General features: G+C 41.4%; 1 protein-coding gene across 2 annotated transcripts; it reads right to left on the bottom strand.

Annotated features, from left to right (window-relative positions):
• YWHAB (tyrosine 3-monooxygenase/tryptophan 5-monooxygenase activation protein beta) lies at nt 1–19,770 on the bottom strand. Of its 2 annotated transcripts, none has more exons than XM_089513935.1 (6): nt 19,634–19,770; nt 7,374–7,675; nt 5,790–5,913; nt 4,556–4,719; nt 4,013–4,108; nt 1–2,627 (listed from the first exon to the last, which is right to left on the bottom strand). In XM_089513935.1, the coding sequence occupies exons 2-6, from the start codon at nt 7,665–7,667 to the stop codon at nt 2,622–2,624; spliced, it is 684 nt and encodes a 227-aa protein (XP_089370061.1). In that variant the 5' UTR covers nt 7,668–7,675; nt 19,634–19,770; the 3' UTR covers nt 1–2,621. The 2 variants fall into 2 exon arrangements, with proteins under 2 accessions (XP_089370061.1, XP_089370060.1); XM_089513934.1 differs by having other exon boundaries at nt 2–3,590.
• Between the last annotated feature and the right edge of the window lie 4,087 nt (nt 19,771–23,857).

Genomic DNA, 23,857 nt, shown 5'->3' with positions numbered 1-23,857 from the left:
TTCATGATTTTAATCAAGTCTAGAGCAAGCAGAGTTTAGAATTCTAAAAGACCTGTTCTCGAACAGTTACCTACAAGATCTCACTTCAATCATCTAGGATACATAGTATTATTGTCTCTCTGTCATGATACAAAGATTTCTAGAGTCCCATGTAACATGGCTTTATAATGCATTTAAGTAACATAAATGAGTTTATACCTTATTTCAGAAAGCTTAAAAAAAAACCAAGGGGCTTTGTAATTCATTTTGCTCTCTTACATTTATACGTTTATTTGGGATCTGAAGCATTTCTGCATTTGCAAGAAAAGCACAGCCATTCATGTACTGCAATGCATGTGAGTTACCTTACAATGCAATATCAAAGCAGCCAAAATAAAGGCACTAATGTGAGTTTTATTCATCTTATGTACTATGGTCAGTGATAAGGGATTGTGAGTGTAGTTCTTCATCCCATAGCTAATTTTTATGAAGCACAAAGAGCTCACTTACTTTTTTTTTTAATGAATAGTATCCCAGTGAATAGAAAATTTGGCCAGGATTCACATTTAGATATCACCCTTGAGCACCCCAACAACTATTCCACTTTATTTGTTAAACAACCATTTTGAAAATGGTTTTTCCATGAGGTAGATTCCCCATTCAAGATCCCAACATAGATTAAATACCTGTACCATATTTTGCAATAGTTTATAGCTCTCACCCGAATGAAATAATTCAAATTACACTCTATATAATTCTTTATTTTTTTGTCCTGCAGGTGATTTGGACTTCAACATCCAGAATTTCCAACCAGAAACGCCCAATAGAGGTGCAAAATATCTGGAGGAGCACAGGATGGGGACACATTATTTTAACAGCATGGGCATAATTACATATACTCGCTTCCCACATTGAAAGGAACAATCTTCTGCAGTGTGTAACTGACTTTACAGGATGTGATCTCATTAGCACCATGTCCCAAATAACTGCATTTTACAGATACTGTCAAGCTAACTGAGAAGAATGAGCAACTACATGGAAACATGGACACAGGTCTCATGTACAAATTAGCAAAGCTAGAACCATAGTCTTCAGGCTTGATTTCAGAAAGGAAAAGAGAGCAGGATGCAAGTTATAACAACTTTCTGGAGAGAAGTGAACATCATCTGAAGGAAAGTCCCTTCTGTTCTTGTTTCCAGGTTGCTGCTACAGCACCACCAGCATTATCCACTGTAGATCTTTAAGATCATTGAGAGGTCTTTTTGTAGAACTTAGGCACATGGCTGCTATAGAGTAACTATTTGAATGATGCTGGCTGTTGGCTAATGTTACAGTAAAGTCAATATTCTTTGTGGGCTGTTACCTTACTAGACCAAATACTCATTCAGAAGATCAGTTTGGTGGGTTTTTGTCCCTTTAACTGATTGAATTGTAAGGCTATTTTCTTTTAGACTCTTTTAACAGGCCACAAGCTATAGCATACCTTGATTTTATGCCCTCTATGGTCACATGCCATAGAGACTAAAGGGTACAGTGTGTGCTACTATCCTACAAAGCACAATTTTATTCCAGGTACAAAACACAGCAGCAGCTGCCCTTTTCTTACAGAGTAGTAGTAATAACTGATTTCACACAGACAGAATTATATAAATGTCCCCATCTGCCCTCTACATACTAAGAACAATTTCATCTATTACAAACTGTTCTATCAGTTAGTACAGACATGGGACATAAAAGAGCATGGTCATTCTGCTACCACAGTATTGAGCCATGACACTAAGAAATAATGTAAAACAGACCACAAACTGATAAAAATTTTTATTGTCTTTGAATTGTTTTACACTTTCCTGATTGTGTAAGGTGAAACTAGAACTGTTTAAAAGACATACACAAATCTAGTACATCGATAACCAGGTATTTCTTTTTGCTATACTATTCTCACAACCACGTGTGTGCTAGGCAATACAACCATCACAGAAGCAAACTTTAGGCAATATACTGGTCAGTAGAAACAAAGCAAAAAGAGCTACCAGATATACAGACAGGCTCGGTTCCACATTCACTACTGCATTTATCAAGCGCCAAGTATAACTGCACAATTTGTTCAGCTAGTAGGGGGGAATTCTGAAGTCAGTGCATGAGGTTCTTTCTTCAGCAGACAGATGAACAGACAAACAGATGAATTTTATGAGCTAGGTGGAATGTTATAGGCAGAAGAATGATACTGAAAAGACTGTTAGGGTGAGTACTCAAATATTTCTACTGCATTTTTCATGCAACTCCTACTGAATTCTATTTTTTTGTTTGGGCATGTTTATGAGCAGTTGAACATTCAGGATTTTAATATCTCAAGCTAACAAATAACATGTATGTTTAATGATCTGTATTTCTTTAAGGCAGCTCTAGGGACTCTTGAATAGGAACTTGATCTTGGTTGTGACAAAGGAGTGGCAGATAACTGTAGCTTACAGTGGCAGCTCTTCAGTCTAAACAAGACCTATCCCCCCATATATGTCTCTCCCATCACTTCGGACTAACAACACACAGAAAGGAGCCTTAACTTTAAACTGAAGCAGCCATGCAAGGTGGGAGAAAACAAAATCCATCTGAAGAGTGCTGTCTGATATTGAAAGATACAAGCCTTATCCCTAAAGGGAAGAGAAAAATTAAGATAATATTTTTAAGTGGGAAAAGAATTCCTTTTTAGCATGATTACCCAACAACTAGTAAGGCCATAAAAAGCAGAAATATCCTGTTGAAATTCCATATTAGTGCACTAATCCACTATTAAGAATAATGCACACTAAATATTTTACTTATTGCTTTGGGAATGGGCTCAATGATGCCCACAGTAAGGAGTACGGGATTATTTTTCCAGACACAAAGCCCCTGTTTTCTGCCACTGTTAAAGAGTCTGAAGTTAGGTTTTCATCCCCCCCCCCAGCCAATTAAAACTGAATCCTCAGAAAAGTTTACATTTGCATGAGCATTTGGCTGAAAAGCAGTGCATCCAGCATTATTATTTTTTAAAAAAAATAAAAAAGACTGAATGAATGTGCCTATTAAATTCACAGAAATGAGCTACTGAACTGGAATGTCACACAATAGATTATTTCCCTTCCATGTTGCAGTGTCACAATATAATCTCTATAATTTTCTGTACAACTTTACAGGAGAATTGTACTTTGACAACTTTGATACCAGATTATAAACCTTCCAGGAAATTACATGATTTGTGTCTACTCTTCCATCATTTAGAGTTTTGTAAAGTCAATTGCAATTGCAAAACCCATAATCACAGTGTTCAGTTAAAAAAAATAGAAACACGGTAATCATAACTGCAAGTGTTCATAATAGGAAAGATTCAGAATGCCATTGCTCAACTGATTTCCATTTTACGTACACAGAACACCAACCAATTGTTTTTACCCCACAGACAGTTTGCTACGTTGAGGTTGTGAAGTCGATGTACTATTCTTTTTGCTTGTCGCACAAAGGGATATAATGTGTAGGATACAGAGTGACATTGAACATATAGTGAAGCGTGACAGCCATTAGTTCTCGCCCTCCCCAGCTTCCCCTTCATCTCCCTGGTTTTCCGATGTCCATAGCTGTAAGAAAATACAAATATGTTTATGCTGAAAGCATGCAGTTAAGTATACTGGTCCAGAAAGAGAAGGTGGAGTAACATGTTTTAGTAGAGAAGCATAATTTATTTGCATGGAAGAATTAATGAATGATGAATTAAAGCCTGGAGGTTAGGATGAAGTTAAACAATGAGTATATGAACCCTACAGGCAGTACACAAATACATGTTATCGGACTGATAACAGCCTTTGATAAGATCTCCACTAAAGGTAGTATTGCTCCACGCTCAAGGCTAAGAGCTGTCATTAATACGTATGGAACTTAGCACTACCCTCAAAAAGGTTTGTGAGGATGGAATTATTTACCATTTATGGGACAGTAAGACTTAAAACTTCTAGTGCTGCCATCATTTAAATTATATCCAGTTTTTACAAAGCATACTTACAGTAAGATTATCTCTAAGTAGCTGCATAATCAGAGTGCTATCTTTGTAAGATTCTTCATTCAGTGTGTCCAGTTCAGCTATTGCTTCATCAAATGCCTAAAGGAAATTCAAATAATTATATCATTAACCTTGCCTTCCACACACAAATGAATAATGTTTCATGCAGCTGCATCACAATGTTCAGCTCCTAAGCATAGCCTGCAGCGTAGATAAAACTGCTGAACACTGCTCAGAGGACCATCATCTATGTCGGATCATGCCTTTACTTTTGTTATCGATGCCAGATTTCTTTACAGTGTAGAGGCTGGTACATAGTATGTTTAGTTTTTTCAGGGGCCACCCTGATATTCCATTGCTTGCTTTAGCTTAGCAACATTTTTTTTTTTTGGTAAAAAAAGTTAAGATTGAGATCAAAGTCCTCAAGTCATTACTGATTGAGTCATAAATGTCTCCTTCCATCACAATGGTTTATTTCGCCAGCTATTTGATAAATACCTTCAACATGTTCCCCCAGTATAATTTTATAAGATTAAATATGCTTACTGTCTTTGCCAGACTACAGGCTTTCTCTGGTGAGTTTAGTATCTCATAGTAGAATACAGAGAAATTGAGTGCCAAACCAAGTCGAATAGGATGTGTTGGCTGCATCTCTTTCTTGCTGATTTCAAATGCCTCTTGATAGGCTTGCTGAGAATTTGCTACTGTTGCTGCAAAAAGAGATAGGTTTATTTTAATAGCTTCTTCACGTGGACCAGAGAGTCAGAAACACTGTAATAGGTATTTCTTAAAGTAGGCCTGATCAGTGTTTTGATAATTTTGGCACAAAAAAGGTTAACACAGAGTTTTTTTACAAAGGCAGATTATTATTTTTTTGCCCTGATCAGGTGCTATTTCAGGGAGAAAGATCAGAAGGAGTGCAGCTGCGTATCAGCCAAAACTGTTAATAAGCATTCCTGACCATTGCATCTATCAGAGCTGACATTTGGAGAGATGGATTCAGGAGCATGCCAAGGCTGCAAACACAATTTTCACCCCTTCTAGAACTGGCTGACACATCTCCAACTCCAGTTTATGGCCCTTAATACCTCTGTTTTGTCTGGATTCAGTTTCAGTTTGCTTTTCTTTATCCAGCCCATTACCTCCTCCATGTATTCATTCAGAGATACATTATCCTTAGCTTAACAAGAGACATAAGAAACAGCTGCCTGTACAGATTTTTATTTTTAGAAAGACTAATGATATAAAGCAGAGTCAGGCAGACTTCAAAAATCTAACCTGTGATTTCTTCCCTAGAAACAAGCGATCCACCACAGGCGCCAAGTGCCAAACAGCGGCTCAGGTGGGTGGAAAACACTATGAATTGTGAAACAGAGTGGTTCTGAACTCATATTCAGCCCAGGAAATTGTAATCATTACATGAAGGATTTAACCTCTACAACTACCTATTGCAAGTACATTTTCTTCTGTCAATCTGTGACTTTTCATGGTCAAGATTTGCAAAACAGGAAGTACAGCAGCTCAAGCTTTCTGCTTCCCACAGATCATGTACCATCTGAAGTGGAACTTCGTATCTTCTCTTGTGGTCAGATGCTCAAGCTTACCCTGTACAGGAACCTCATGCACTTACTTACAGGGGAGATGCGAATGCAACAGGCAGGAACTAGTTCCTGTCTCTCTTCCCCTGTATTCTGAATATCTGAAATCATTTAAACAAATTTAACTTGAAATCTAGGAAAACTCTTGTAGGGCACTATTAAGAAGCAAGTAAATTAGTTACTTTGCTTGCTGTCACCAGATGCCACCTCAGAAAGGTATCTGTAGTAATCTCCTTTCATTTTCAAATAGAAGACCTTGCTTTCTGGTTGTGTGGCATTAACAATAAGATATTTATCCAGCAGTTCCTGAAAAACAAATTAACAAAATTACATAATTTACTGATTTATTTTATTCATATCGCATCTTTTCCCCCAATACAAGGGACTCAAAGCGGCTAACAGCAAATTAAAAACAGTACAAAAACATTTTAAAAGTATATATATAAGACAAAGTTAGAAGCATTGAACATTAAAAATTAAAATAGTAAAATGTGTGTGCATGTGTGTGTGTATCTTAAAATTGGAATCACATAGCACTTAAAAGCCCAATCCTCATAAAAATCTGAAGGCACTAAAGTGTTTTTGCCTGCAGCTCAAAGGAGAGCAGGGAGGGGGTCATTTTGGCCTCTCTAGGGAGGAAGTTCTAAAGTCTGGGAACAGCCACTGATAAGGCCCTCTCCCTTATTCCCATCAAACAAGCCTGAGAGGGTGGTGGGACAGAGAGAAGAGCCTCTCTGGACAATCCTGGAGTTCTAATGGACACATAAAGGGAGATATGGTCCTTCAAATAGCTGGACCCAAGCCATATGAGTCTATCTAGGTCAAAACCAGCACTTTCAATTGTGTTCAGAAATGGACTGGCAGCCAATGGAGCTACTGCAACAAGGGAGTTGTCACGTCCCAGTTAATAATCTGGTTGCAGCTCTTTGGGCCAAGTGACTTTTCTGAGCACTTTTCAAAGCCATTACAGTAATCCAGGACGAAGTGCAGTTCATGCACTAGCTTTAACTGTGCAAAACACTCCTGGTCACCACTGAAACTTGGGCCTCCAGGCTCAGAACTGAATCCAGGAGTATCCCCAAACTGCAAATCTACATTTTCAGGGGAAGTGCAACCCCATCTAACACAGGCTGAATACCTAATCTCCGTTGTTTCTTTTGAATAACCTCTGTTTTGTCTGGTTTATGCTTCAGTTTGTTTGCTCTCATCCATTACAGCTGCCAAGCATAAGTTAAGCACAATAACATATTCTTTTGAATTAGGTGGAAAGGAATAACAGAGCTGGGTATCATCAGCACACTAGTGACACCTGACTCCAAAACTCCAGACAACCTCTCCCAGCAACTTCATGTAGATGTTAAATACCAGTGGTGATAAGACAGAACCCTGAGGGACCCCAAGCTAATGGCCACAGGGTCGAACAGGAACCCCCCATGATCACCCACTGGGAGTGCCCCCATGTCTCTTTGGAAAAAATTCAGAAAGATCTGCAAATCTGCATTGCAACACACATCTTCAGTTTTGGTTATTCAGTAATTTTAAAGGTGGGTAGTTCTGCACAATATGTATGTAGGCGATATGCTTCCACATAAATCCATTGCATACAACCATGTTTAGGTGGAGGGCTTAAAAATTAATCTTATAAGCAAATCTGATGTTGAACGAAACTAAACAGGGTATGAACATTATCTGCCATTATCTTACATTTTCCTACAGATGGAGTACATTACAAAGTGTTGCTATATAAATTGTTACTGGTTGCTTACCAGAACATCATTGCAAATGTCCTGCAGTTCAGCCTCAATTTTCTCACGATATTCTCTTCCCATCTGTTGTTTCTTCTCATTTCGTTCTGTCTTCTGTTCAATGCTGGAAATGACACGCCAAGAAGAGCGACGAGCACCAACCACATTCTTGTAGGCAACAGAGAGTAGATTCCTTTCTTCATTAGATAGCTCATGTCCTTGTTCAGTAACAGCCTTCATGGCAGCAGCCATATCATCATAGCGCTCTGCCTGCTCGGCTAGTTTAGCCTTCTGCACCAGCTCACTTTTATCCATGGTTAATCCTAAACAAAAAGAAGTCTATGTGTATTTTCTGTTCAGTTTCCTTGAAAAGGACAAAATCATGATGTGATAATAAGTGCAAGGCGCACTTAGTATGAGCGCAAATGATGAGGATGTGGGTTACTGCACCTATTTAGCTACCATTAAAGTAAGGTTGCTCACCAACAGAGTCCTCCAATATTAATTCTACTAACCATTCATATGCTTTCTCCCCATATTTACTAAAACACAACATCACTGGGGGCTGGCTGCAATGTGTTGGGATTGCCAGGTCCAAGTATTACACCTCAAGGAAGAGAGCTGTATGCAATCCCACATTGGGAAGCATGGCAGTCATGTTTGGGGAAAAAAGCATACAACAGGAAGAGTGGAGCTAAAAGACAGATATAAGTATTACCTGACAATCCTGGGTGTGTGTACAGGTAAGGCTTGGGCAGCCCACCCTCCTAGATAGGCAAGGTGACTATGGAGTGGCAGAAAGGGAGAGACCTGCTCAATGAAATCAGAACACACTGCTCAGGAAAAGGTAGCCTTTCAGCTTCCAATAAGTCATTTATCTTTGCTTGTCCTACTTCACCAGTTTGCAGCAGTCAAGGAAACATATAGAATGGAAGCTTATAACACAATGTGTGTTTGTACACATTTCACAGAGGAGACTTCAAAGCTCTTCCTTTGTCTCAAGTCTCACAGCTTGAGGAGGAACAACGGGGCAGCCTTGGAAGTTTCCTGACAAAGTTGGCTGTCAGCCCTTCAAAGCTCTTTCTCCTAAGTCAGAAGACAGCTAGTATGGGAAAGCCTCCCTGCATAAAGAAGGCTGGTTCTACCTGTTTCCTATCATAAACAACCACAGGGAATCTTCATACTTCTGCAAGCCTTGGGTCCATTTGAGTCTGCTGATAATGCCATCTTGAGCATAGGTAGTGCCGATTTTTCTACATATTTGTTGTGAATTAACGGCTGAAGATGGAAAATAAATTCCCTTCACTCCATTGAATGTCAACTATAAGTTCATTTTCCCCAGCTCCCAATTCCTTCCAAATCTAGCAGGACCCAAGGGGGTTAAATTCTGTATACCCTAGCTCTTATAATCAATGTGCTATAGCCACACCCAGTTAACAGTTACAAAGCTAGAAGCATACTTAGAACCTCAATACTCATATTTTATTTATGCAATTTATAATTGTACTTATTTATACTTTATTTATTTATTTAAATACATTAAGGAACTCGGTTATGGACTGAAGCTTTTCAGATGTGATGAGGTATACATAACATTACATTAAGATCATGATCTATGTTACATTAAAATTATGATCTTTGTTACAGCAGTAAAATCATTTCCATGAACCTTTCAACAGCACAATACACTGAAGTAAATCCTATTCTTAATACTGTACTTAGTGCTCCTCACACCACATAAAATGATTAATTATTCACTGCCTTTAGCAAGCCATCACCAATATTTATAGCATCTACAAATATAAAATGCTGATTCAATTTATCGCTACTCAGCTGTGCTTCACTATTATAATACTGTACTTTTAGAAGAGTGAGATGATATCTGGGGCACAGGTGCATTACGAGCATACGTACAGCAATATCCAGCCTCTATTAAGGCTAACTCTTGTAGATGTTCTCAGGACTGAAAGTAGCTATCTCAGAGCTTGAGACCTACACCAAGGCTGTCATTACCCTACCACAGGAATAATGATGATGATGATGATGATGATGATGATGGAAATCTGTCAATAGCTCAGAGAGTCAAAGCACTGCTCTTTCAAACTTGCAAAAGGATGATTGGCTACTGATGTAGCATCAGTGTCACTGGCTCTAGAAAAACCACTATCAAACAGCTCTTACCATTGGAAGGTTCTTCCTAATATTTAGGTGGAATCTCTTTTCCTGTAGACTGAGTTCACTGCTATGAGTCCTACTCTCTGGAGCAACAGAAAACAAGGTTGCTCCATCCTCAATATGACATCCTTTCCAATATTTAAACAGGGCTATCATCTCTTAACCCGTTCTTCTCCATGTTAAACATACCCAACTCCCTAAGCCAATCTTTCAGTGGGAATGGTTTCCAAAACTTTTAGCATTTTGTTCTCCATCCTCTGAACACACTTCAGCTTGTCAATATCCCTATTGAACTGTGATGCTCAGACTGGACACAGTATTCCAAGTAAGGTTTGACCAAAGCAAAATAGAGTAGCACTATTACAGCGCACCTGCTCCATATGCGGGTGCGCCATGCACGGCTTCCGTTTTACGTGGAAGCTGTGTTGTATTTTCCTTGTTGTCCTTTTTTGAAAGGCTCCCCAGTGTCCAGAGTGCTCACCATTTGCCTGCTTATGTCTTTGGAATAAAAGATCAGAATGTACGTCTGGCAACCAGGCCTTGCCACCACTTAAGATTTGAGTACAGGAGGTTTATCAAAAGAGCACAAGAGCAAATGAATGCCCTCCCTAAAGAGGGCTTGCGGACATGTAAGTCACTAGCAGCATACTGGCAACTGAGATGGAAGCCAGTAGCTTGCATGCTCCCCAGGAACAGGGCAAACTAAGAATGTGTGCCTGGTAACCAGGCCTTGCCATCACCCTATGCCATATTTCCACAGTGGGGTACTATAATAGGGACTTGTGTCTGAAAGCTTTGCAAGCCAGAAAAATGTGCACCTGATGGCTGAGCCTTGCCACAGCTGCTCTGGAACTGCTTTATGCCCTGGTAAATTTGGATACTCTCACTGCTTTTCTTGTTCAGTCAAGAGTTCATCAGACCCATGCTCACTAAGATAGTATCTGAAAAAGGGGGGAAATCCTAGGAAAGAGGTCTCCAAACAAAGGATTTGAAGCCATTGTAGAAGAAGTATCTCCAAAGAAAAGCTAGCAAGCTAATTTTTCTACAGGCACAGCAGAAAACAGGTTATACTGTATACGGGAGAATGCACGTAACATGAATTTTAGCACTCTGAAGCAGAGATTCACAGATCTTTCACCTTGAGAATGCTGAGAGAAAGCCACCGAGATCAGACATTATTCCAGAAGTGTATGGAATTAGTATTCTGTGCCAAGCCATAGGAACCTTTGAGATAAGTTTGGATTCTGAACTATAACACCATGTTGCAGTCTGCTGCTTCCAATTGCCATGAGCTACACAGGACATTTAAACTGATCAGAAATTATGCCACTGAAAATTCTGTAGAACAGGTTAACTTTGCAATGCAGTGTTTGACCTGCATAATATACTGTATATACTCAACCATAAGTCGACCTCATGAAAAAGTCGAGGGCAGGTTTTGGGGCCAAAATTATGGATTTTGACATGATCCTTATATAAGACGAGGGTAAAACCTAGGTGCTTGTAACAAAGACTATAAAGGATGAAAGAAAGGAAAACAATGCCAAAGAATTTACAAAATTCCAGCACGCATAACTGTTTGGGCTCATACTACAGGATGGATGGATGAGAGAGGAGAGGAGGGGTGGTGTCAATGCTTCCAGGACAGATTACCCACCTGCCTTCCACCAGGGGATTGTTCCTTTTAAAGTAAGAGTTAAAGTACAGCACTTACACTGATCTGTGGATAAGTCGACATAGATTTTTTGGGTCAATTTTTTGACTGAAATTTCTAGGCATATACATGAGTATATACAGTAGTAAAATATAAACTGGCAAGAAATATTTTAATGATCTGGGTGAGTGAATTTTTTAAATGTTAGAATAAATTAGATCTTGTTTTCAAAATAACTTTGGGGGTTGTTTTCTAATTTAATTTATTAGCATTAAGCCTCATAAGAAACATTTTAAAGATAAAAGTTATGGAAAACTTTCTACACTACCAATTAAACGGCCAAAGGGAAACTGGTTGTTCCTACGAATTTCCTTTTTCCCTTTAAAAAGCTAGCTTTAGCTCAACTTAAAACAACAGTAGGTAGTCCTATCTCAATAGGCATATAACCTCATTGAACAAAATGTTATAGCATTCCTTTGAAAATATATTTTCATTTGCTAGAATTTTAAAAGTGAAAAAGAAAATAAATTCAAGATGAGCACCACAGTTCTAAAATTTTGATTGTAAAATAAGCTTTATTTGTTCTATATACAGAGCTGAAGCTATGAAAATGTATGCAATATTTAAATAATTATACAAAACATTCTTATCCTCCACATGTAACTTGCATCTGGACAGAACATTAGAGGCCAATGTACTGTTCCACTGCACTATCTTACCTCTCAATATAATCTGCTAAAACAGCTAAATTTGGCAAGGAATTATGATTCAATAAAGCTGTTGATTTTTTAAATAAAGTGAGAACAAGGGTAATAGATTTCTCCGCCAAGAGTTATTTTCCCACTGCTGATCAATTTCTAAAACTAATTTTACTTTTCTAAGAAGAAGAGACAAATAATAATTTTAACATGTAACTACATCTTTATGTGGAAATATCAGTGATTACAAATATCTTTCCCCTCTTTCATACCAGAATTAAGTCAGATGGGGAAATCCAGAAATGGTACAGATGGCAGGGGGAAGGGGTCTCATAGTGTTGCTTTTGATCAATTTTTTCTGGGCAGAACATTTCACAGAAAAGCATACAATTATAGTAATAAATCATTGAGTAATGAAAAGAGCGAGAAGAAAACAGACATTTTGAACTAGTTGTTTTCAAAAATGATGTTTTCATGGAGTGTGAAGAAAAAGCTACTTGGATTCTGAGATGGGAAGATAGAGACTTTGCATAAAAACCAAGTCCTTTCTAAAAGAAAAAGAGGAAGGAATCATATAGATGGTTACTTTAAGTAAGTGGAAACTGATAGCTAGCCTCCAAATCTCCTCGTACACCCTCTGGAGATAGCTAAAGCTCTCTAGAGTCATGGGCTGGGGGAAGTTTTGGCAATTCAGTTGCTATGGACATCAACTCCTTGACACCTCAGCTAGCATATCCAGTTCTAAGCAAAAACAGCAACATCTAAAACATCTATGCGGCAACACATTCCTCCATCTCTGAATTAGAGCCTCAGTGATGGGCTTCATACAGTGACAGAAAAGAAAACATACATATTTACAGATCTTGTTCCTTACATGTCTGTTTGTCATCCATCCTCCAAAGTTTTCCTTTCACAGGATTTTGATAGGGGGGCTCTGAATTAGAGCCTCAGTGATGGGCTTCATACAGTGACAGAAAAGAAAACATACATATTTACAGATCTTGTTCCTTACATGTCTGTTTGTCATCCATCCTCCAAAGTTTTCCTTTCACAGGATTTTGATAGGGGGGAAAAAAGGCAGACAAGCAACATTGTTTATGTGAATTCAAAGAAGCTTGCTACCTCACTTCAAGCAAAAGTTGTATGAAGACAAATAATGTTTTATAATACAGAAAATTCAGGAAGCCAGCAGTTTTCTGAAAGGGGGAAGAGCATGGTCTTTAATGACCATGCAAAAGCAACTACAGTACTGGCCGATACTGTGGATGGTATGAAACTCTCAGCAGACAGCATCGCTGGTGGCCACTTTCCAAGGGCACAGCATGAAGAGCATGTCCCTGAAGACCCTAAGAACAGCATGGGAATATCCCAGGTTATATTTTTGTGATAGTTTCCTCACATATGTGTCCCCTTTTGTTAATTGCACCCAGGTGAGGACCTCTAACCATGACTGTTACACTGATTACTCATGACATGCCAGGATGGACTCTAGTTCACAGAAGTTTATCCCACAGTAATTCTATAACTGGTATTAGTCAAGCAATTATTTCCACTGTCACACCACCCTACTGAAAATTTTGTAAAAAATCCACTAATACAGGTTCAAACATCACTTCAGGACATTACTAATACCTGCACTTCTTTTAAAGCCTGCCAAGGGTTTTACAGTCTTTATTATGATTACCACAGTAACTTCATGCAACTCTCACAGTAAGAAACAAGCCCATGGCAAAGTCAACCAGACCTAGACAACTGGCTTTCTCACAAAGGACGTTATCAGACAAGGGAAATTGGAAGCATAATCCAATGGCAATCCAAACGCAATCATGGGGTTTAACTTTATTGCGTGATAGACTACCACACGCAATTTGTGGCAATGGGAAGTCAGTCCAAACGCAATCATGGGGTTTCACGTTATTGCGCGAGAGGTGATCACATGCAATTTCAGGCAATGGCAAGCTATTTTCAGGCAATGGGAAGTCAGTTTGAACGCAATTCGAATTCATGTGAATGCGTTCTGACCCCTTTCTTTTCATTCGAAATTAAGATAAATTCCTCCCATGTGATAAACTCCAAAGTGTCCCAGAGGGCGCAGAACACCTGAATGAGTTTATGACATCTGAAAGAGTTAAGATCCTTTCCTCTCCTCATTAGCCAAGAGATGAAGGTGAACGCTCTCTGGAAGTGGTTCTTCACTAATTCACACTGGATTTATGAGGATGCCTATTCTTTCACTTACTCTATCACTCCAACTTGATTTGAAATAAAGTGCTAATTTACTATGTTCAAAGATATGCATGTACAATTTACAGCAGAATCAGTGATCTTATGCCATACCCTTTTCTGATGAGAATTCTGGTTGTGGTAATTCACATATATATAAAACACAAAAGCAAGCTGCTTATATACAATAATATGCAAGAATATCTGCTGTGGGACAGATAGGTGGCACAGGGTGTGGCAAACCCAAGTAAGAAAAAACAGCCATTAGAGACATGTGGACTTTTACCAGGACTAGTTAGACTAGAAAACAAAGAAAGCGGTATGAGAAGATCAGTCCATGTTCTACCTGCTTTTCACTGGATTTAAAAAAGCATATAGAACACATGCTTATGTTAGTCACATAGTGCCATATGAACTATGTATGTACCTAGGACCTTTAAAAAAAGCTTTTAAAGAACTGTGGTTTAAACAGGCTGTGCAAATTAATGGCTGATTTCCATTTCCATGTATTATATTCATTTTTTCATGCATAACCCCAGAGATTGCTGAATCTTGCCTAGCTGCACATGCCAGAAGTTACAAGCATAGGTCGAATATCAAGGGAGAAAGAGAATATCCCCGCTGTGTACCCCTCTTCAGATGATAAAACTAGGAAAGCAACCCATTTGTAATCACGCTTGGTATAATGCTTATAATTTTATATTTTTTAAGCTGATGTTTTAATTATTTTATGGCACTATGTTTTTAGAATTATTATTGTGAGCCATCTTGGGTCCCTTTGGGGAGAAAGGCAGAATAGAAATTAAATAAATAAAAATAAATATAAGTGACGCTTTAAAAATCCATAAAATTTGATCACTTTAAAAAATAAAGAACACAGCCCTGCTGCCATTATTTTTCTTGATGACAAAAGAGTGACAAAATTAAGTGGTATGTTATTTTTTGTACCTTAGAGAAATGTGGATTCCCAACAGAATTTCTGAAATGTATTCCTTTCCCTTATATAGCTGGAACTATGTTTTCTGTACAGCTATCCACTAACAAATCATGCCAGACAAATCTAATTTCTCTTTTTTTATATAAAATTACCAGCTTGGTAGAAGGAAATGCTGTGGATATAGTATATCTTGATTTCAGTAAGGCCTTTGATAAGGTTCCCCATGACATTCTTGCATACAAGCTTGTAAAATGTGGGCTAGACAAGGTAACTGTTACATGGATTTGTAATTGGTCGACTGACCGAACCCAAAGGGTGTTCAACAATGGCTCCTTTTCACCCTGGAGAGAAGTGACCAGTGGGGTCCCACAGGGCTCTGTCCTGGGCCCAGTGCTATTCAACATCTTTATCAATGACTTGGACAAAAGAATTTGGGGCATACTTATCAAATTTGCAATGACACCAAATTAGGAGAAGTAACAAATACCCCAGAGGACAGGATCAAAATTCAAAATGACCTGAATAGACTAGAAAGCTGGGCCAAAGCTAACAAAATGAATTTCAACTGGGAGAAATGTAAGGTATTGCACTTAGGGTGGAAAGATGAAATGAACAGATATAGAATGGGGACACCTGCCTGCATGATTTATGTGTGAAAGGGATCTGCGAGTCCAAGTAGACCACAAATTGAAGATGAGTCAACAGTGCGATGCAGCAGCTAAAAAGGCCAATGCAATTTTAGGTTGCATCAATAAAAGTATAGTGTCTAGATCAAGAGAAGTAATAGTGCCACTGTATTCTGCTCTGGTCAGGCCCCACCTGGAATATTGTGTCCAGTTCTGGGCACAATTTAAAAAGGACGTTGAGAAACTGGAGCGTGTCCAAAGGAGGGCAACCAAAATGGTGAGGGGCCTGGAAACCATGTCCTATGAGGAACGACTTAGGGAGTTGGGGATGTTTAGCCTGGAAAAGTGAAGGTTATGAGGCGATATGATAGCCCTGTTTAACTACTTGAAGGGATGTCATATTGAGGAGGGAGCAAGCTTGTTTTCTGCTGCTCCAGAGAACAGGACCCGGAACAATGGATGCAAGCCGAAGGAAAAGAGATTCCACCTCAACATTAGGAAGAACTTCCTGACAGTAAGGGCTGTCCGTCAGCGGAACAAACTCCCTCAGAGTGTAGTGGAGTCTCCTTCCTTGGAGGTCTTTAAACAGAGGCTGAATGGGCATCTGTCGGGGATGCTTTGATTGAGATTTCCTGCATGGCAGGGGGTTGGACTAGTTGGCCCTTGTCGTCTCTTCCAACTCTACGATTCTAAGATCTAGGGCACAGGTATTAGCCTGCTATTTGGCTTCTGGATCACGCCTTACCACTTATTCTCTCTCCCCACCTTCACTCAAACAAACAAACATCTTCAAATAGAAACCACTCCTTGTCTTTAAAATACAACATACAGGTCAACCACCAGTTACAGCAAGGTAGGACTGAGGGATGTTGGTGGTTGCTGACTAGACTGAAGAGATCAAAGCTGCAAAGGCAAACCCTGTTATTTGCCCAAGAAAGGGGCTTGTGGCTTGGCTTCATAAAAGGATGGATCTCAAAGGGAGAATCTTTTTGTCTTGCTAATGGCATTTATATTTTATTTCCCGGACTTTAAGGATCTCCCAGCACACACTTTGCCAGGTGGAGGAAGAGGAAAACCCTACCTGCATGAATGCCCCTCCAATATCACCTGATCTAAGAACATGAATCTTGTTAAAATCTAAGCTTGTGGCTAACATTGCCATTATTCCCTCCTTCTGTATGGTTTTTAACACTTCTGCCTGGTGAAGAAGTTCGTGGAGCTTCAAAAGCTTGTGACACATATTTTATGCATTTTGGTGGCCCCAAAAAGGTACCAGAGTTTAGCGGATTTTGGATGTCACTGTATTTTGGAGAATGGTCAAGGAGAGGCAGTGTGGCATAGTGGTTTCAGTGTTGGACTGCCACTCTGGAGACCAGGGTTTGATTCCCCACTTGGCCATGAAACCTATTGGGTGACCTTGAGCAAGTCACATTTTCTCACCCTCAAGGCAATGACAAACCTTCTCTGACCAAATCTTGCCAAAAGAACCCCAGCACAGGGTCACTTTAGGGTCACCATAAGTTGGAGACAACTTGAAGGCACACACGCTAATAATTTCAAATGACAACTGTAGGCTTAAGTGCTTGGTTGCTCCTTTGGTGTGTCTCATGTCTCCAGTGTGCAAGTCACACTCTCTCAGCCTCAGGGGAAGGCCATGGTAAAACCTCCTTTGACCAAATCTTGCCAAGAACTCCCCAGGATAGGTTTGCCTTTGGGTCACCATAAGTCAGAAAAACAGCAAGATGGTCACAGATCCTCTCTACCTACTATTGATACTTCAAAGGTCTAGATATGGGTATAGGGGCAGGAACTGAACACATAAGATTTTCTGAATATATGAAAAAGCCCAGGGTTCAATTCCCTACTCAGCCATGAAACCCAATGAGAGGAGTCATGCTCTCTCAGCCTCAGAGGGAAGGCCATGGCAAACCTCCACTGAACCAATCTTGCCAAGAATAGCCCTGGATAGGTTCACCTCAGGGTCCTTCTAAGTGGGAGCCCTGGTGGCACAGTGGTTAAATGCCTCTACTGCAGCCACTCACTCAGAAACCACAAGGTTTAATACAAAAATCCATCAGTGACACCTTTATTGGCTAACCAAAATGCTCAACACAGTTACCCCTTGGAACTCACAGGGGAGTTTCAAAACTCATGCATATTCAAGCCCCATAGGCTTGAATGGGATGTGTGCATTGAGGTTAATGGCAGTAGCCGCTCCACAGATTTTCAAGCCCACAGATTTCAAGTCTGCAGGCTTTGAGGGGTGACTGGATAGTTGTTGCAAGCTTTCAAAACTCCATGGGCTTCTTCATCAGGCAAGATGCTAGAAACCAAACAGGAGGGGGAAAAACAATTGGAGATGTTAGTCAGATGCCTGCAATTATTTCAGTCCTTAGTAAAGAAGTTATGATGGTGGTGGTGGTGGTGGTGGGGGGTCTTTTGCAAGCAGGCTCCTTCTCCTTCTGGCCATGCAGAAAAAGGGAGGTTTTCAAAGTCCAGAAAATTTAAAGTCCATTTGCAAAAGAGACCCCTCTTTTACAATCCAGTATGTCTCCATTCCAGTGAGGGCACAGGCCTCTTTGTAGGCAAAGAACAATGGATTCCACCAGGTTGCAGGTTCAACGCCATTCAGAGGTTCAGGGTCAACTCAGCCTTGCATCCTTCAGTAGGTCGCTAAAACAAGTACCCAGCCTCTTGGGGGGCAATTAGCTCATGCACATTGTAAAGTGCTTAGGGAGTGCTTAGGTGCAAATGTACTTGCTAAGTTGGAAACAACTTGAAGCTACACAACAACATGGCCAACAGGATTTAGGAGTCCTAATAGCCCTAGTAGACAAGTTGAACATGAGTCAACAGTGCAACGCGCCAGCTAAAAAGGCCAATGCAATTTTAGGCTGCATCAATAAAAGTATAGTGTCTAGATCAAGAGAAGTAATAGTGCAACTCTATTCTGCTCTGGTCAGGCCCCACCTGGAATATTGTGTCCAGTTCTGGGCACCACAATTCAAGAAGGACATTGAGAAACTGGAGCGTGTCCAAAGGAGGGCAACTAAAATGGTGAAAGGTCTGGAAACCATGCCCTATGAGGAACGACTTAGGGAGCTGGGGATGTTTAGCCTGGAGAAAAGAAGGTTAAGAGGTGATACGATAGCCCTGTTTAAATATTTGAAGGGATGTCATATTGAGGAGGGAGCAAGCTTGTTTTCTGCTGCTCCAGAGAACAGGACCAATGGATGCAAGCTGAATGAAAAGGGATTCCACCTCAACGTTAGAGGAGCTTTTTGATAGTAAGAGGTGTTGGAGAATGGAAAGGAGTATGTGGTGGAGTCTCCTTCCTTGGAGGTTTTTAAACAGAGGCTGGATGGTGCTTTGACTGAGAGTTCCTGCATGGCAGAATGGGGTTGGACTGGGTGGCCCTCGGGGTCCCTTCCAACTCTGCGATGCTGCGTCTGTGCTGCGGAGAAGCCAAGAGTGTTCCCCGCGTGGCTCCTTGAAGGGGGCCGGGCTACTAGGGGGCCAAAAAAGGAGGCGGAAGCGGCCTCCAGAGAAACACCGAGACACCCGCCCTCTTGGTCTCCAGGGGAAGCCAGGGCCTCTTCCGCCTGCGGCGCCTGGCCGGTTGCTTCCTCGCAGCAGCAGCAGCAGCAGCAGCAGCAGCAGGTGAAGGGGGAAAGGTGACTCAGGAAAAGGGCGGGGCCCGCAGGATGGAAAACCCGAGGCAGCGAAGGGCAGGAGGAGGAGGAGGAGGGATGGGGGAGAAAAGGCGGCAGGGCGTCGCTTTGGGGGGGGAGGAGGAAGGCCCTAAAGCCCACAAAGGAGGAGACGGAGAGGCAGAAGGGAAGGGGCGCGCGCACGCGCAGAGGGCGACCCTTAAACAGCCAGAGAGAGAGAGAGAGAGGGAAGGAGGGTGAGGCGCGCAACCGCCGAAGGCTGGTTCCAGGGACGGAGTCTGGGGCTGAATCGCTCACCTCTGAGGCGGGTCTCTGGACGAAGAAGCCAAGGAGAGAGAGAGAAAGGGGATCCTCCTCAGGCGCTCTCTCCCTCTCTCTGCTGGGCGCTTCCCTCTGAAACACACCCTGCGGCTCCTGCGGGCACTTCCGGCGCCTAGGACACGCCCCTTCCGGCAGGGACACGCCTCTCCTCCCCCTCCCGCTCTCCTCATTGGAGCAGCCGGGACGCAGGGAGGGGGGAGGAATGCCGCGCTCCGTAGCCATGGCAACGGGCTCCCCTCGGCGGCGGCGGTCTCTCGACTAGGCCTCGCTGCTTCGTCTTTCTCTTCCCTCTCGCCAGGCCCAAAAACACACACACGCTGCGAAAAGTAACCTGGCTTCACACCTGCTTTAACTGCCCTGGCTCAGTGTAGAGGACTCTGGGAAGTGTAGTTTTTGTGAGACGTTTTAGCCTTTTCTCTGTCAGAGAGCGAGCGAGGTAGAGCTCTGGTGCCCCAATAAACTACACTTCCCAGGATTCCCTAGCACCGAGGCAGGGCAGTTAAAGTGGTCTCAAACTGGATTATTTCTTCAGTGTTTTGGACCTAAATCACCCTCTGAATTCCTTCCACTTCCATTGTGAGGCGCCTTTCAGCGCCCCCTGCCGCCGTCCTTGCCTTAATGGCAAAACTGTTTTTGAATTGCCAAGGTCCCCCCAATGTAGCTGAATGGTACGTTCCGGGTAGCAGTGGCCTCACTAAGGAGCTGCGCTGGGAGGGGAGTGCGGACCGAACCAAGTGGCATCCTGAGGGGTGTGTGAGACACCATTGCTCTTCAGGTAGCCCTGTTTGGGCAGAAACCTGTTTGAGAGGAGAAAGGGGAGGCCCCAGATTTATTTCTTTAAATAAAAATGCCATTTTTTCTAAAGAAAATCATTTTTTAAAAATAAATTTTTAATTCTTTTGAAATTTTCTTTAAAAACACCACATTTTTTAAACCAAATTTTCACATTAACCACATGAAGCTATGCATGTGTAAATCCATTCAGGCTGTGCGCATGATGATGTAGTTTAATAATAATAATAATAATAATAATAATAATATTCATTTGTCTTCTGCCTTTTCCCGAGGGAATCAAGGCGGATTACAATAAAGTACAATATAATATAAGAGTCACATTTTTAAATAATCCCCTCCCCCATCTCATAAAAACAGCAGCTAAAAAAAATAACAACAGTAAAATAATAACAGTAAAAGAAATGTAAAGTAACAATATAAATTAAATTTTTTAAAGTAAAAGATTAACTAAAATTAATGGTAGATTTGAGGCGGACAGGGATCATCAATATCAATAATAGGGGGAAGGCTAATCTGGAAAGGCCTGCCAACCCAGTGGGTTTCCACAGCCAAGGGGGAATTTGAACCCTGGTCTCCCGCTACACCATGATAACTCTCTAACCCATTAAAATTGTTCTGCCCGATTTAAGTGACATTTTAAGAAACAAGTACAATCTGTGGTCTCTAATCATAAAATAACATTTTCTTCCATAGGGATGTGGAAGGACAAGGGCTGCATCCACTCTGGTGCCACAACAGACTACACTTCCCAGAATTCCATAGCACTGAGCCATGGCAGTTAAAGTAGTGTCAAACCGGACTATTTCTTTAGTATGGATGCAGCCAATGTGCATTTAAATGTCCATGCTTCAATGGCAGTTTATTTCTTGCTTTACAGTTTAGTTGCTATTTTACTTCATCCAGTATGGTAGCCTAATCCCTAGAGAATTCTGGAGAGGCCTTGCATATGCTTTCAGAACATTCAGACTTTGGCAGATTTCCATTAACAGCAAGATTATTTTTGCAGCTGAAAAGGCCTTGGTATAACAAATGTACATGCTGGAAAGAACGCATGCCTACTTGGCACTAGCTGGAGGAAATCAGCCTGGGTGTATCTAGTTGATAGAAATTTCAAAAGTAATATCTCTTTGCTATTTCTCTTTTTATCTTAAGACAGCCATCCTAAATATCAGAGCCCTGCCTGTGGCTGCTAGGGGAAGAGAGGCCAGGCTGATTCTGTTTGTCTGGGAGGTGGACACTTCTGTCCCTCTTCCATGCTGTCTAGCAGGGCATCATCTTGTTTGTCAGATCTCTGTGACTGAAAGAAGGGAAAGAACTAGATTCTCCACACCTGTGTAAAACTTCAATACTTTTCCTAACTATACTGAAGAAACCATACCCTAAGGACATGGGGTGTATTTACTGCTGCAGTTGTGCTGAATCATTTACTAGTAGCCACAGATTTGAGCAGTCAGTTGAATTTCACAGTGCCTGGAGAGTTGTTGTCCATGGAACAGGAAGGTCTTGCTACAGGCAGGTGCTGGTGTCTCATATTTAATGCTGCTTCTCATGCCATTACTAAAAGCTCTGAGTGTTACTACTGACTGAGCCTGCTGCCAAAGACACACAGTCACAAGAAGCAATGAAAACACAGAAGAAAACACTCCCTTTTCTGTATACTTTCCCAAAACACTATGTTGATGAGAGCCTGTTGAAGTTTTTCATTCTTTGGAGTCCAGTAACAAAACTACATCCTTCTCCCCCCACCCCTTCCATGCTTTCCTTATATGCAGAATGTCGGGGGTTAAAGTCAGCACACACTGGGAATTGCTTAGATGTGTGTGTGTCTGACCATGAGCATCCAGCACTGGAAGGACAAGGCTGATCAAGCACAGCTGATGCTCATAGCCTCAATGACACTCTGGTGCCTGTGTGCACCTATGCCTGGATGATGAAACATCTAGCTGGATGGCACAGGGCGACACTTTAGAACAGGGGTCAGCAATCTACGGTCCGCGGGCCCAGCCACCCCCGCCGCTTTTTTCTGCGCCGTCGCCATTTTAGAAAAAATGCAGCCACCCCAGCCCTTCCCGCTGCTCAGAGCAGCTGCGCGCCGCCAGCCCAGCCTTCCTGCTGCTCAGGGCTCTAGAGCGGCTGTGTGCCAGAAGGCCCTGCGCTTTTGCAGCGAGCTCCGCCCCCTAGCTCTCCTGTCAGGGGCCAGGAAAGAGAAGGAGGCCTCTAGCGCTGGCGGCCCCCGCCAGCTCTTTCTCGGTCTCTGACGGCTCTTTCAGGCCCAAAACACACTTTGCAGAAATAATCCACTTTGAGGCGGCTTTAATTGCCTTAGCTTAGTGCCAAATTGTAATTTATTGTGGCACCACAGCTCTTTGACAGAGGCTAAATGTCTCACAGAACTACAGTTCCCAGAATTCCCTAGCATTGAGCCAGGGCAGTTAAAGCACTCTCAAACTGGATTATTTCTGCTTCATGTTTTGGACCTCAGAGGGGATATTTTTTGCCTTTGCCATAGTCTTCTGCTGAGGCTGAGAGAGTGTGACTTGCCTCTATTTTTGTGTGCTTTCAAGTCTTTCCCAACTTAGGGCAACCCTGATTAGCCAGAAGCAGGCCCACAGTTCCCATTAAACATTGTTATTTAATACAGAATTAAGTTTGTTTATTTAACTTTACTTGTTCTTGTTCTTCATTTAGATATTGTATATGTTCCCATTTTGTTTTTTATTTCAAAATATGATGTGTGCAGTGTATGTAGGAATTATTATTTATTTTTTATTTATTTATGTAAATTTTCTAAAAATTATTTAATTATTTATTTTTTTTTGCTTCGGCCCCCCAGTTGTCTGAGGGACAGCAACCCGGCCCCCGGCTCAAAAAGGTTGCCTATCTCTGCTTTAGAATGTAACACAGGAAGTCACTGGGTTTGGGAGACCGCATGGTCTGAAGGCTATATAAACTCAGGAGCTTCCAGTGATTGCTTTGTGGGTTGTAGTAGGAGTTGGTATTCGTTTGTGATCTGTATTATAGCACTGTAAATAAAGCACTTCGGGAGACTTGGCTTGTCTGGGCATTTATCAGCTAAAGCCTGGCATTGGTTGCTGAGAGTCCCCAGAGGTTCCTGCATTTCTTCAGTTCCTAGAAGACATCCAGCTGCTGTAATCTCAATTGAGGACTGAGAACCACGTTTCTGAATTTGCCAGTTTACTCTGCCGTATGTCAGCATTGGCTACAGGGCTCAGATGAGTTGCTGACACAGAACATGTGGAGAACATGTACTGTATGAATGTTGGTAGACATGCTGTTTTCTCCAAGGGCATGCTTGGAGTACTGCCTTACCCATTCTTTCCATAGTTGTTGAATGATACAGATTTGCTATGGGATGATTTGGAGCTCATTTTCTTCAGATTTATT

The sequence above is a fragment of the Sceloporus occidentalis genome, unplaced genomic scaffold, assembly GCF_023333645.1.
Source record: "Sceloporus occidentalis isolate IW3139 unplaced genomic scaffold, rSceOcc1.0.p SCAF_3, whole genome shotgun sequence".
In the NCBI taxonomy this organism is placed as follows: domain Eukaryota; kingdom Metazoa; phylum Chordata; class Lepidosauria; order Squamata; family Phrynosomatidae; genus Sceloporus; species Sceloporus occidentalis.
This window is presented reverse-complemented; position numbering and strand designations above follow the sequence as displayed.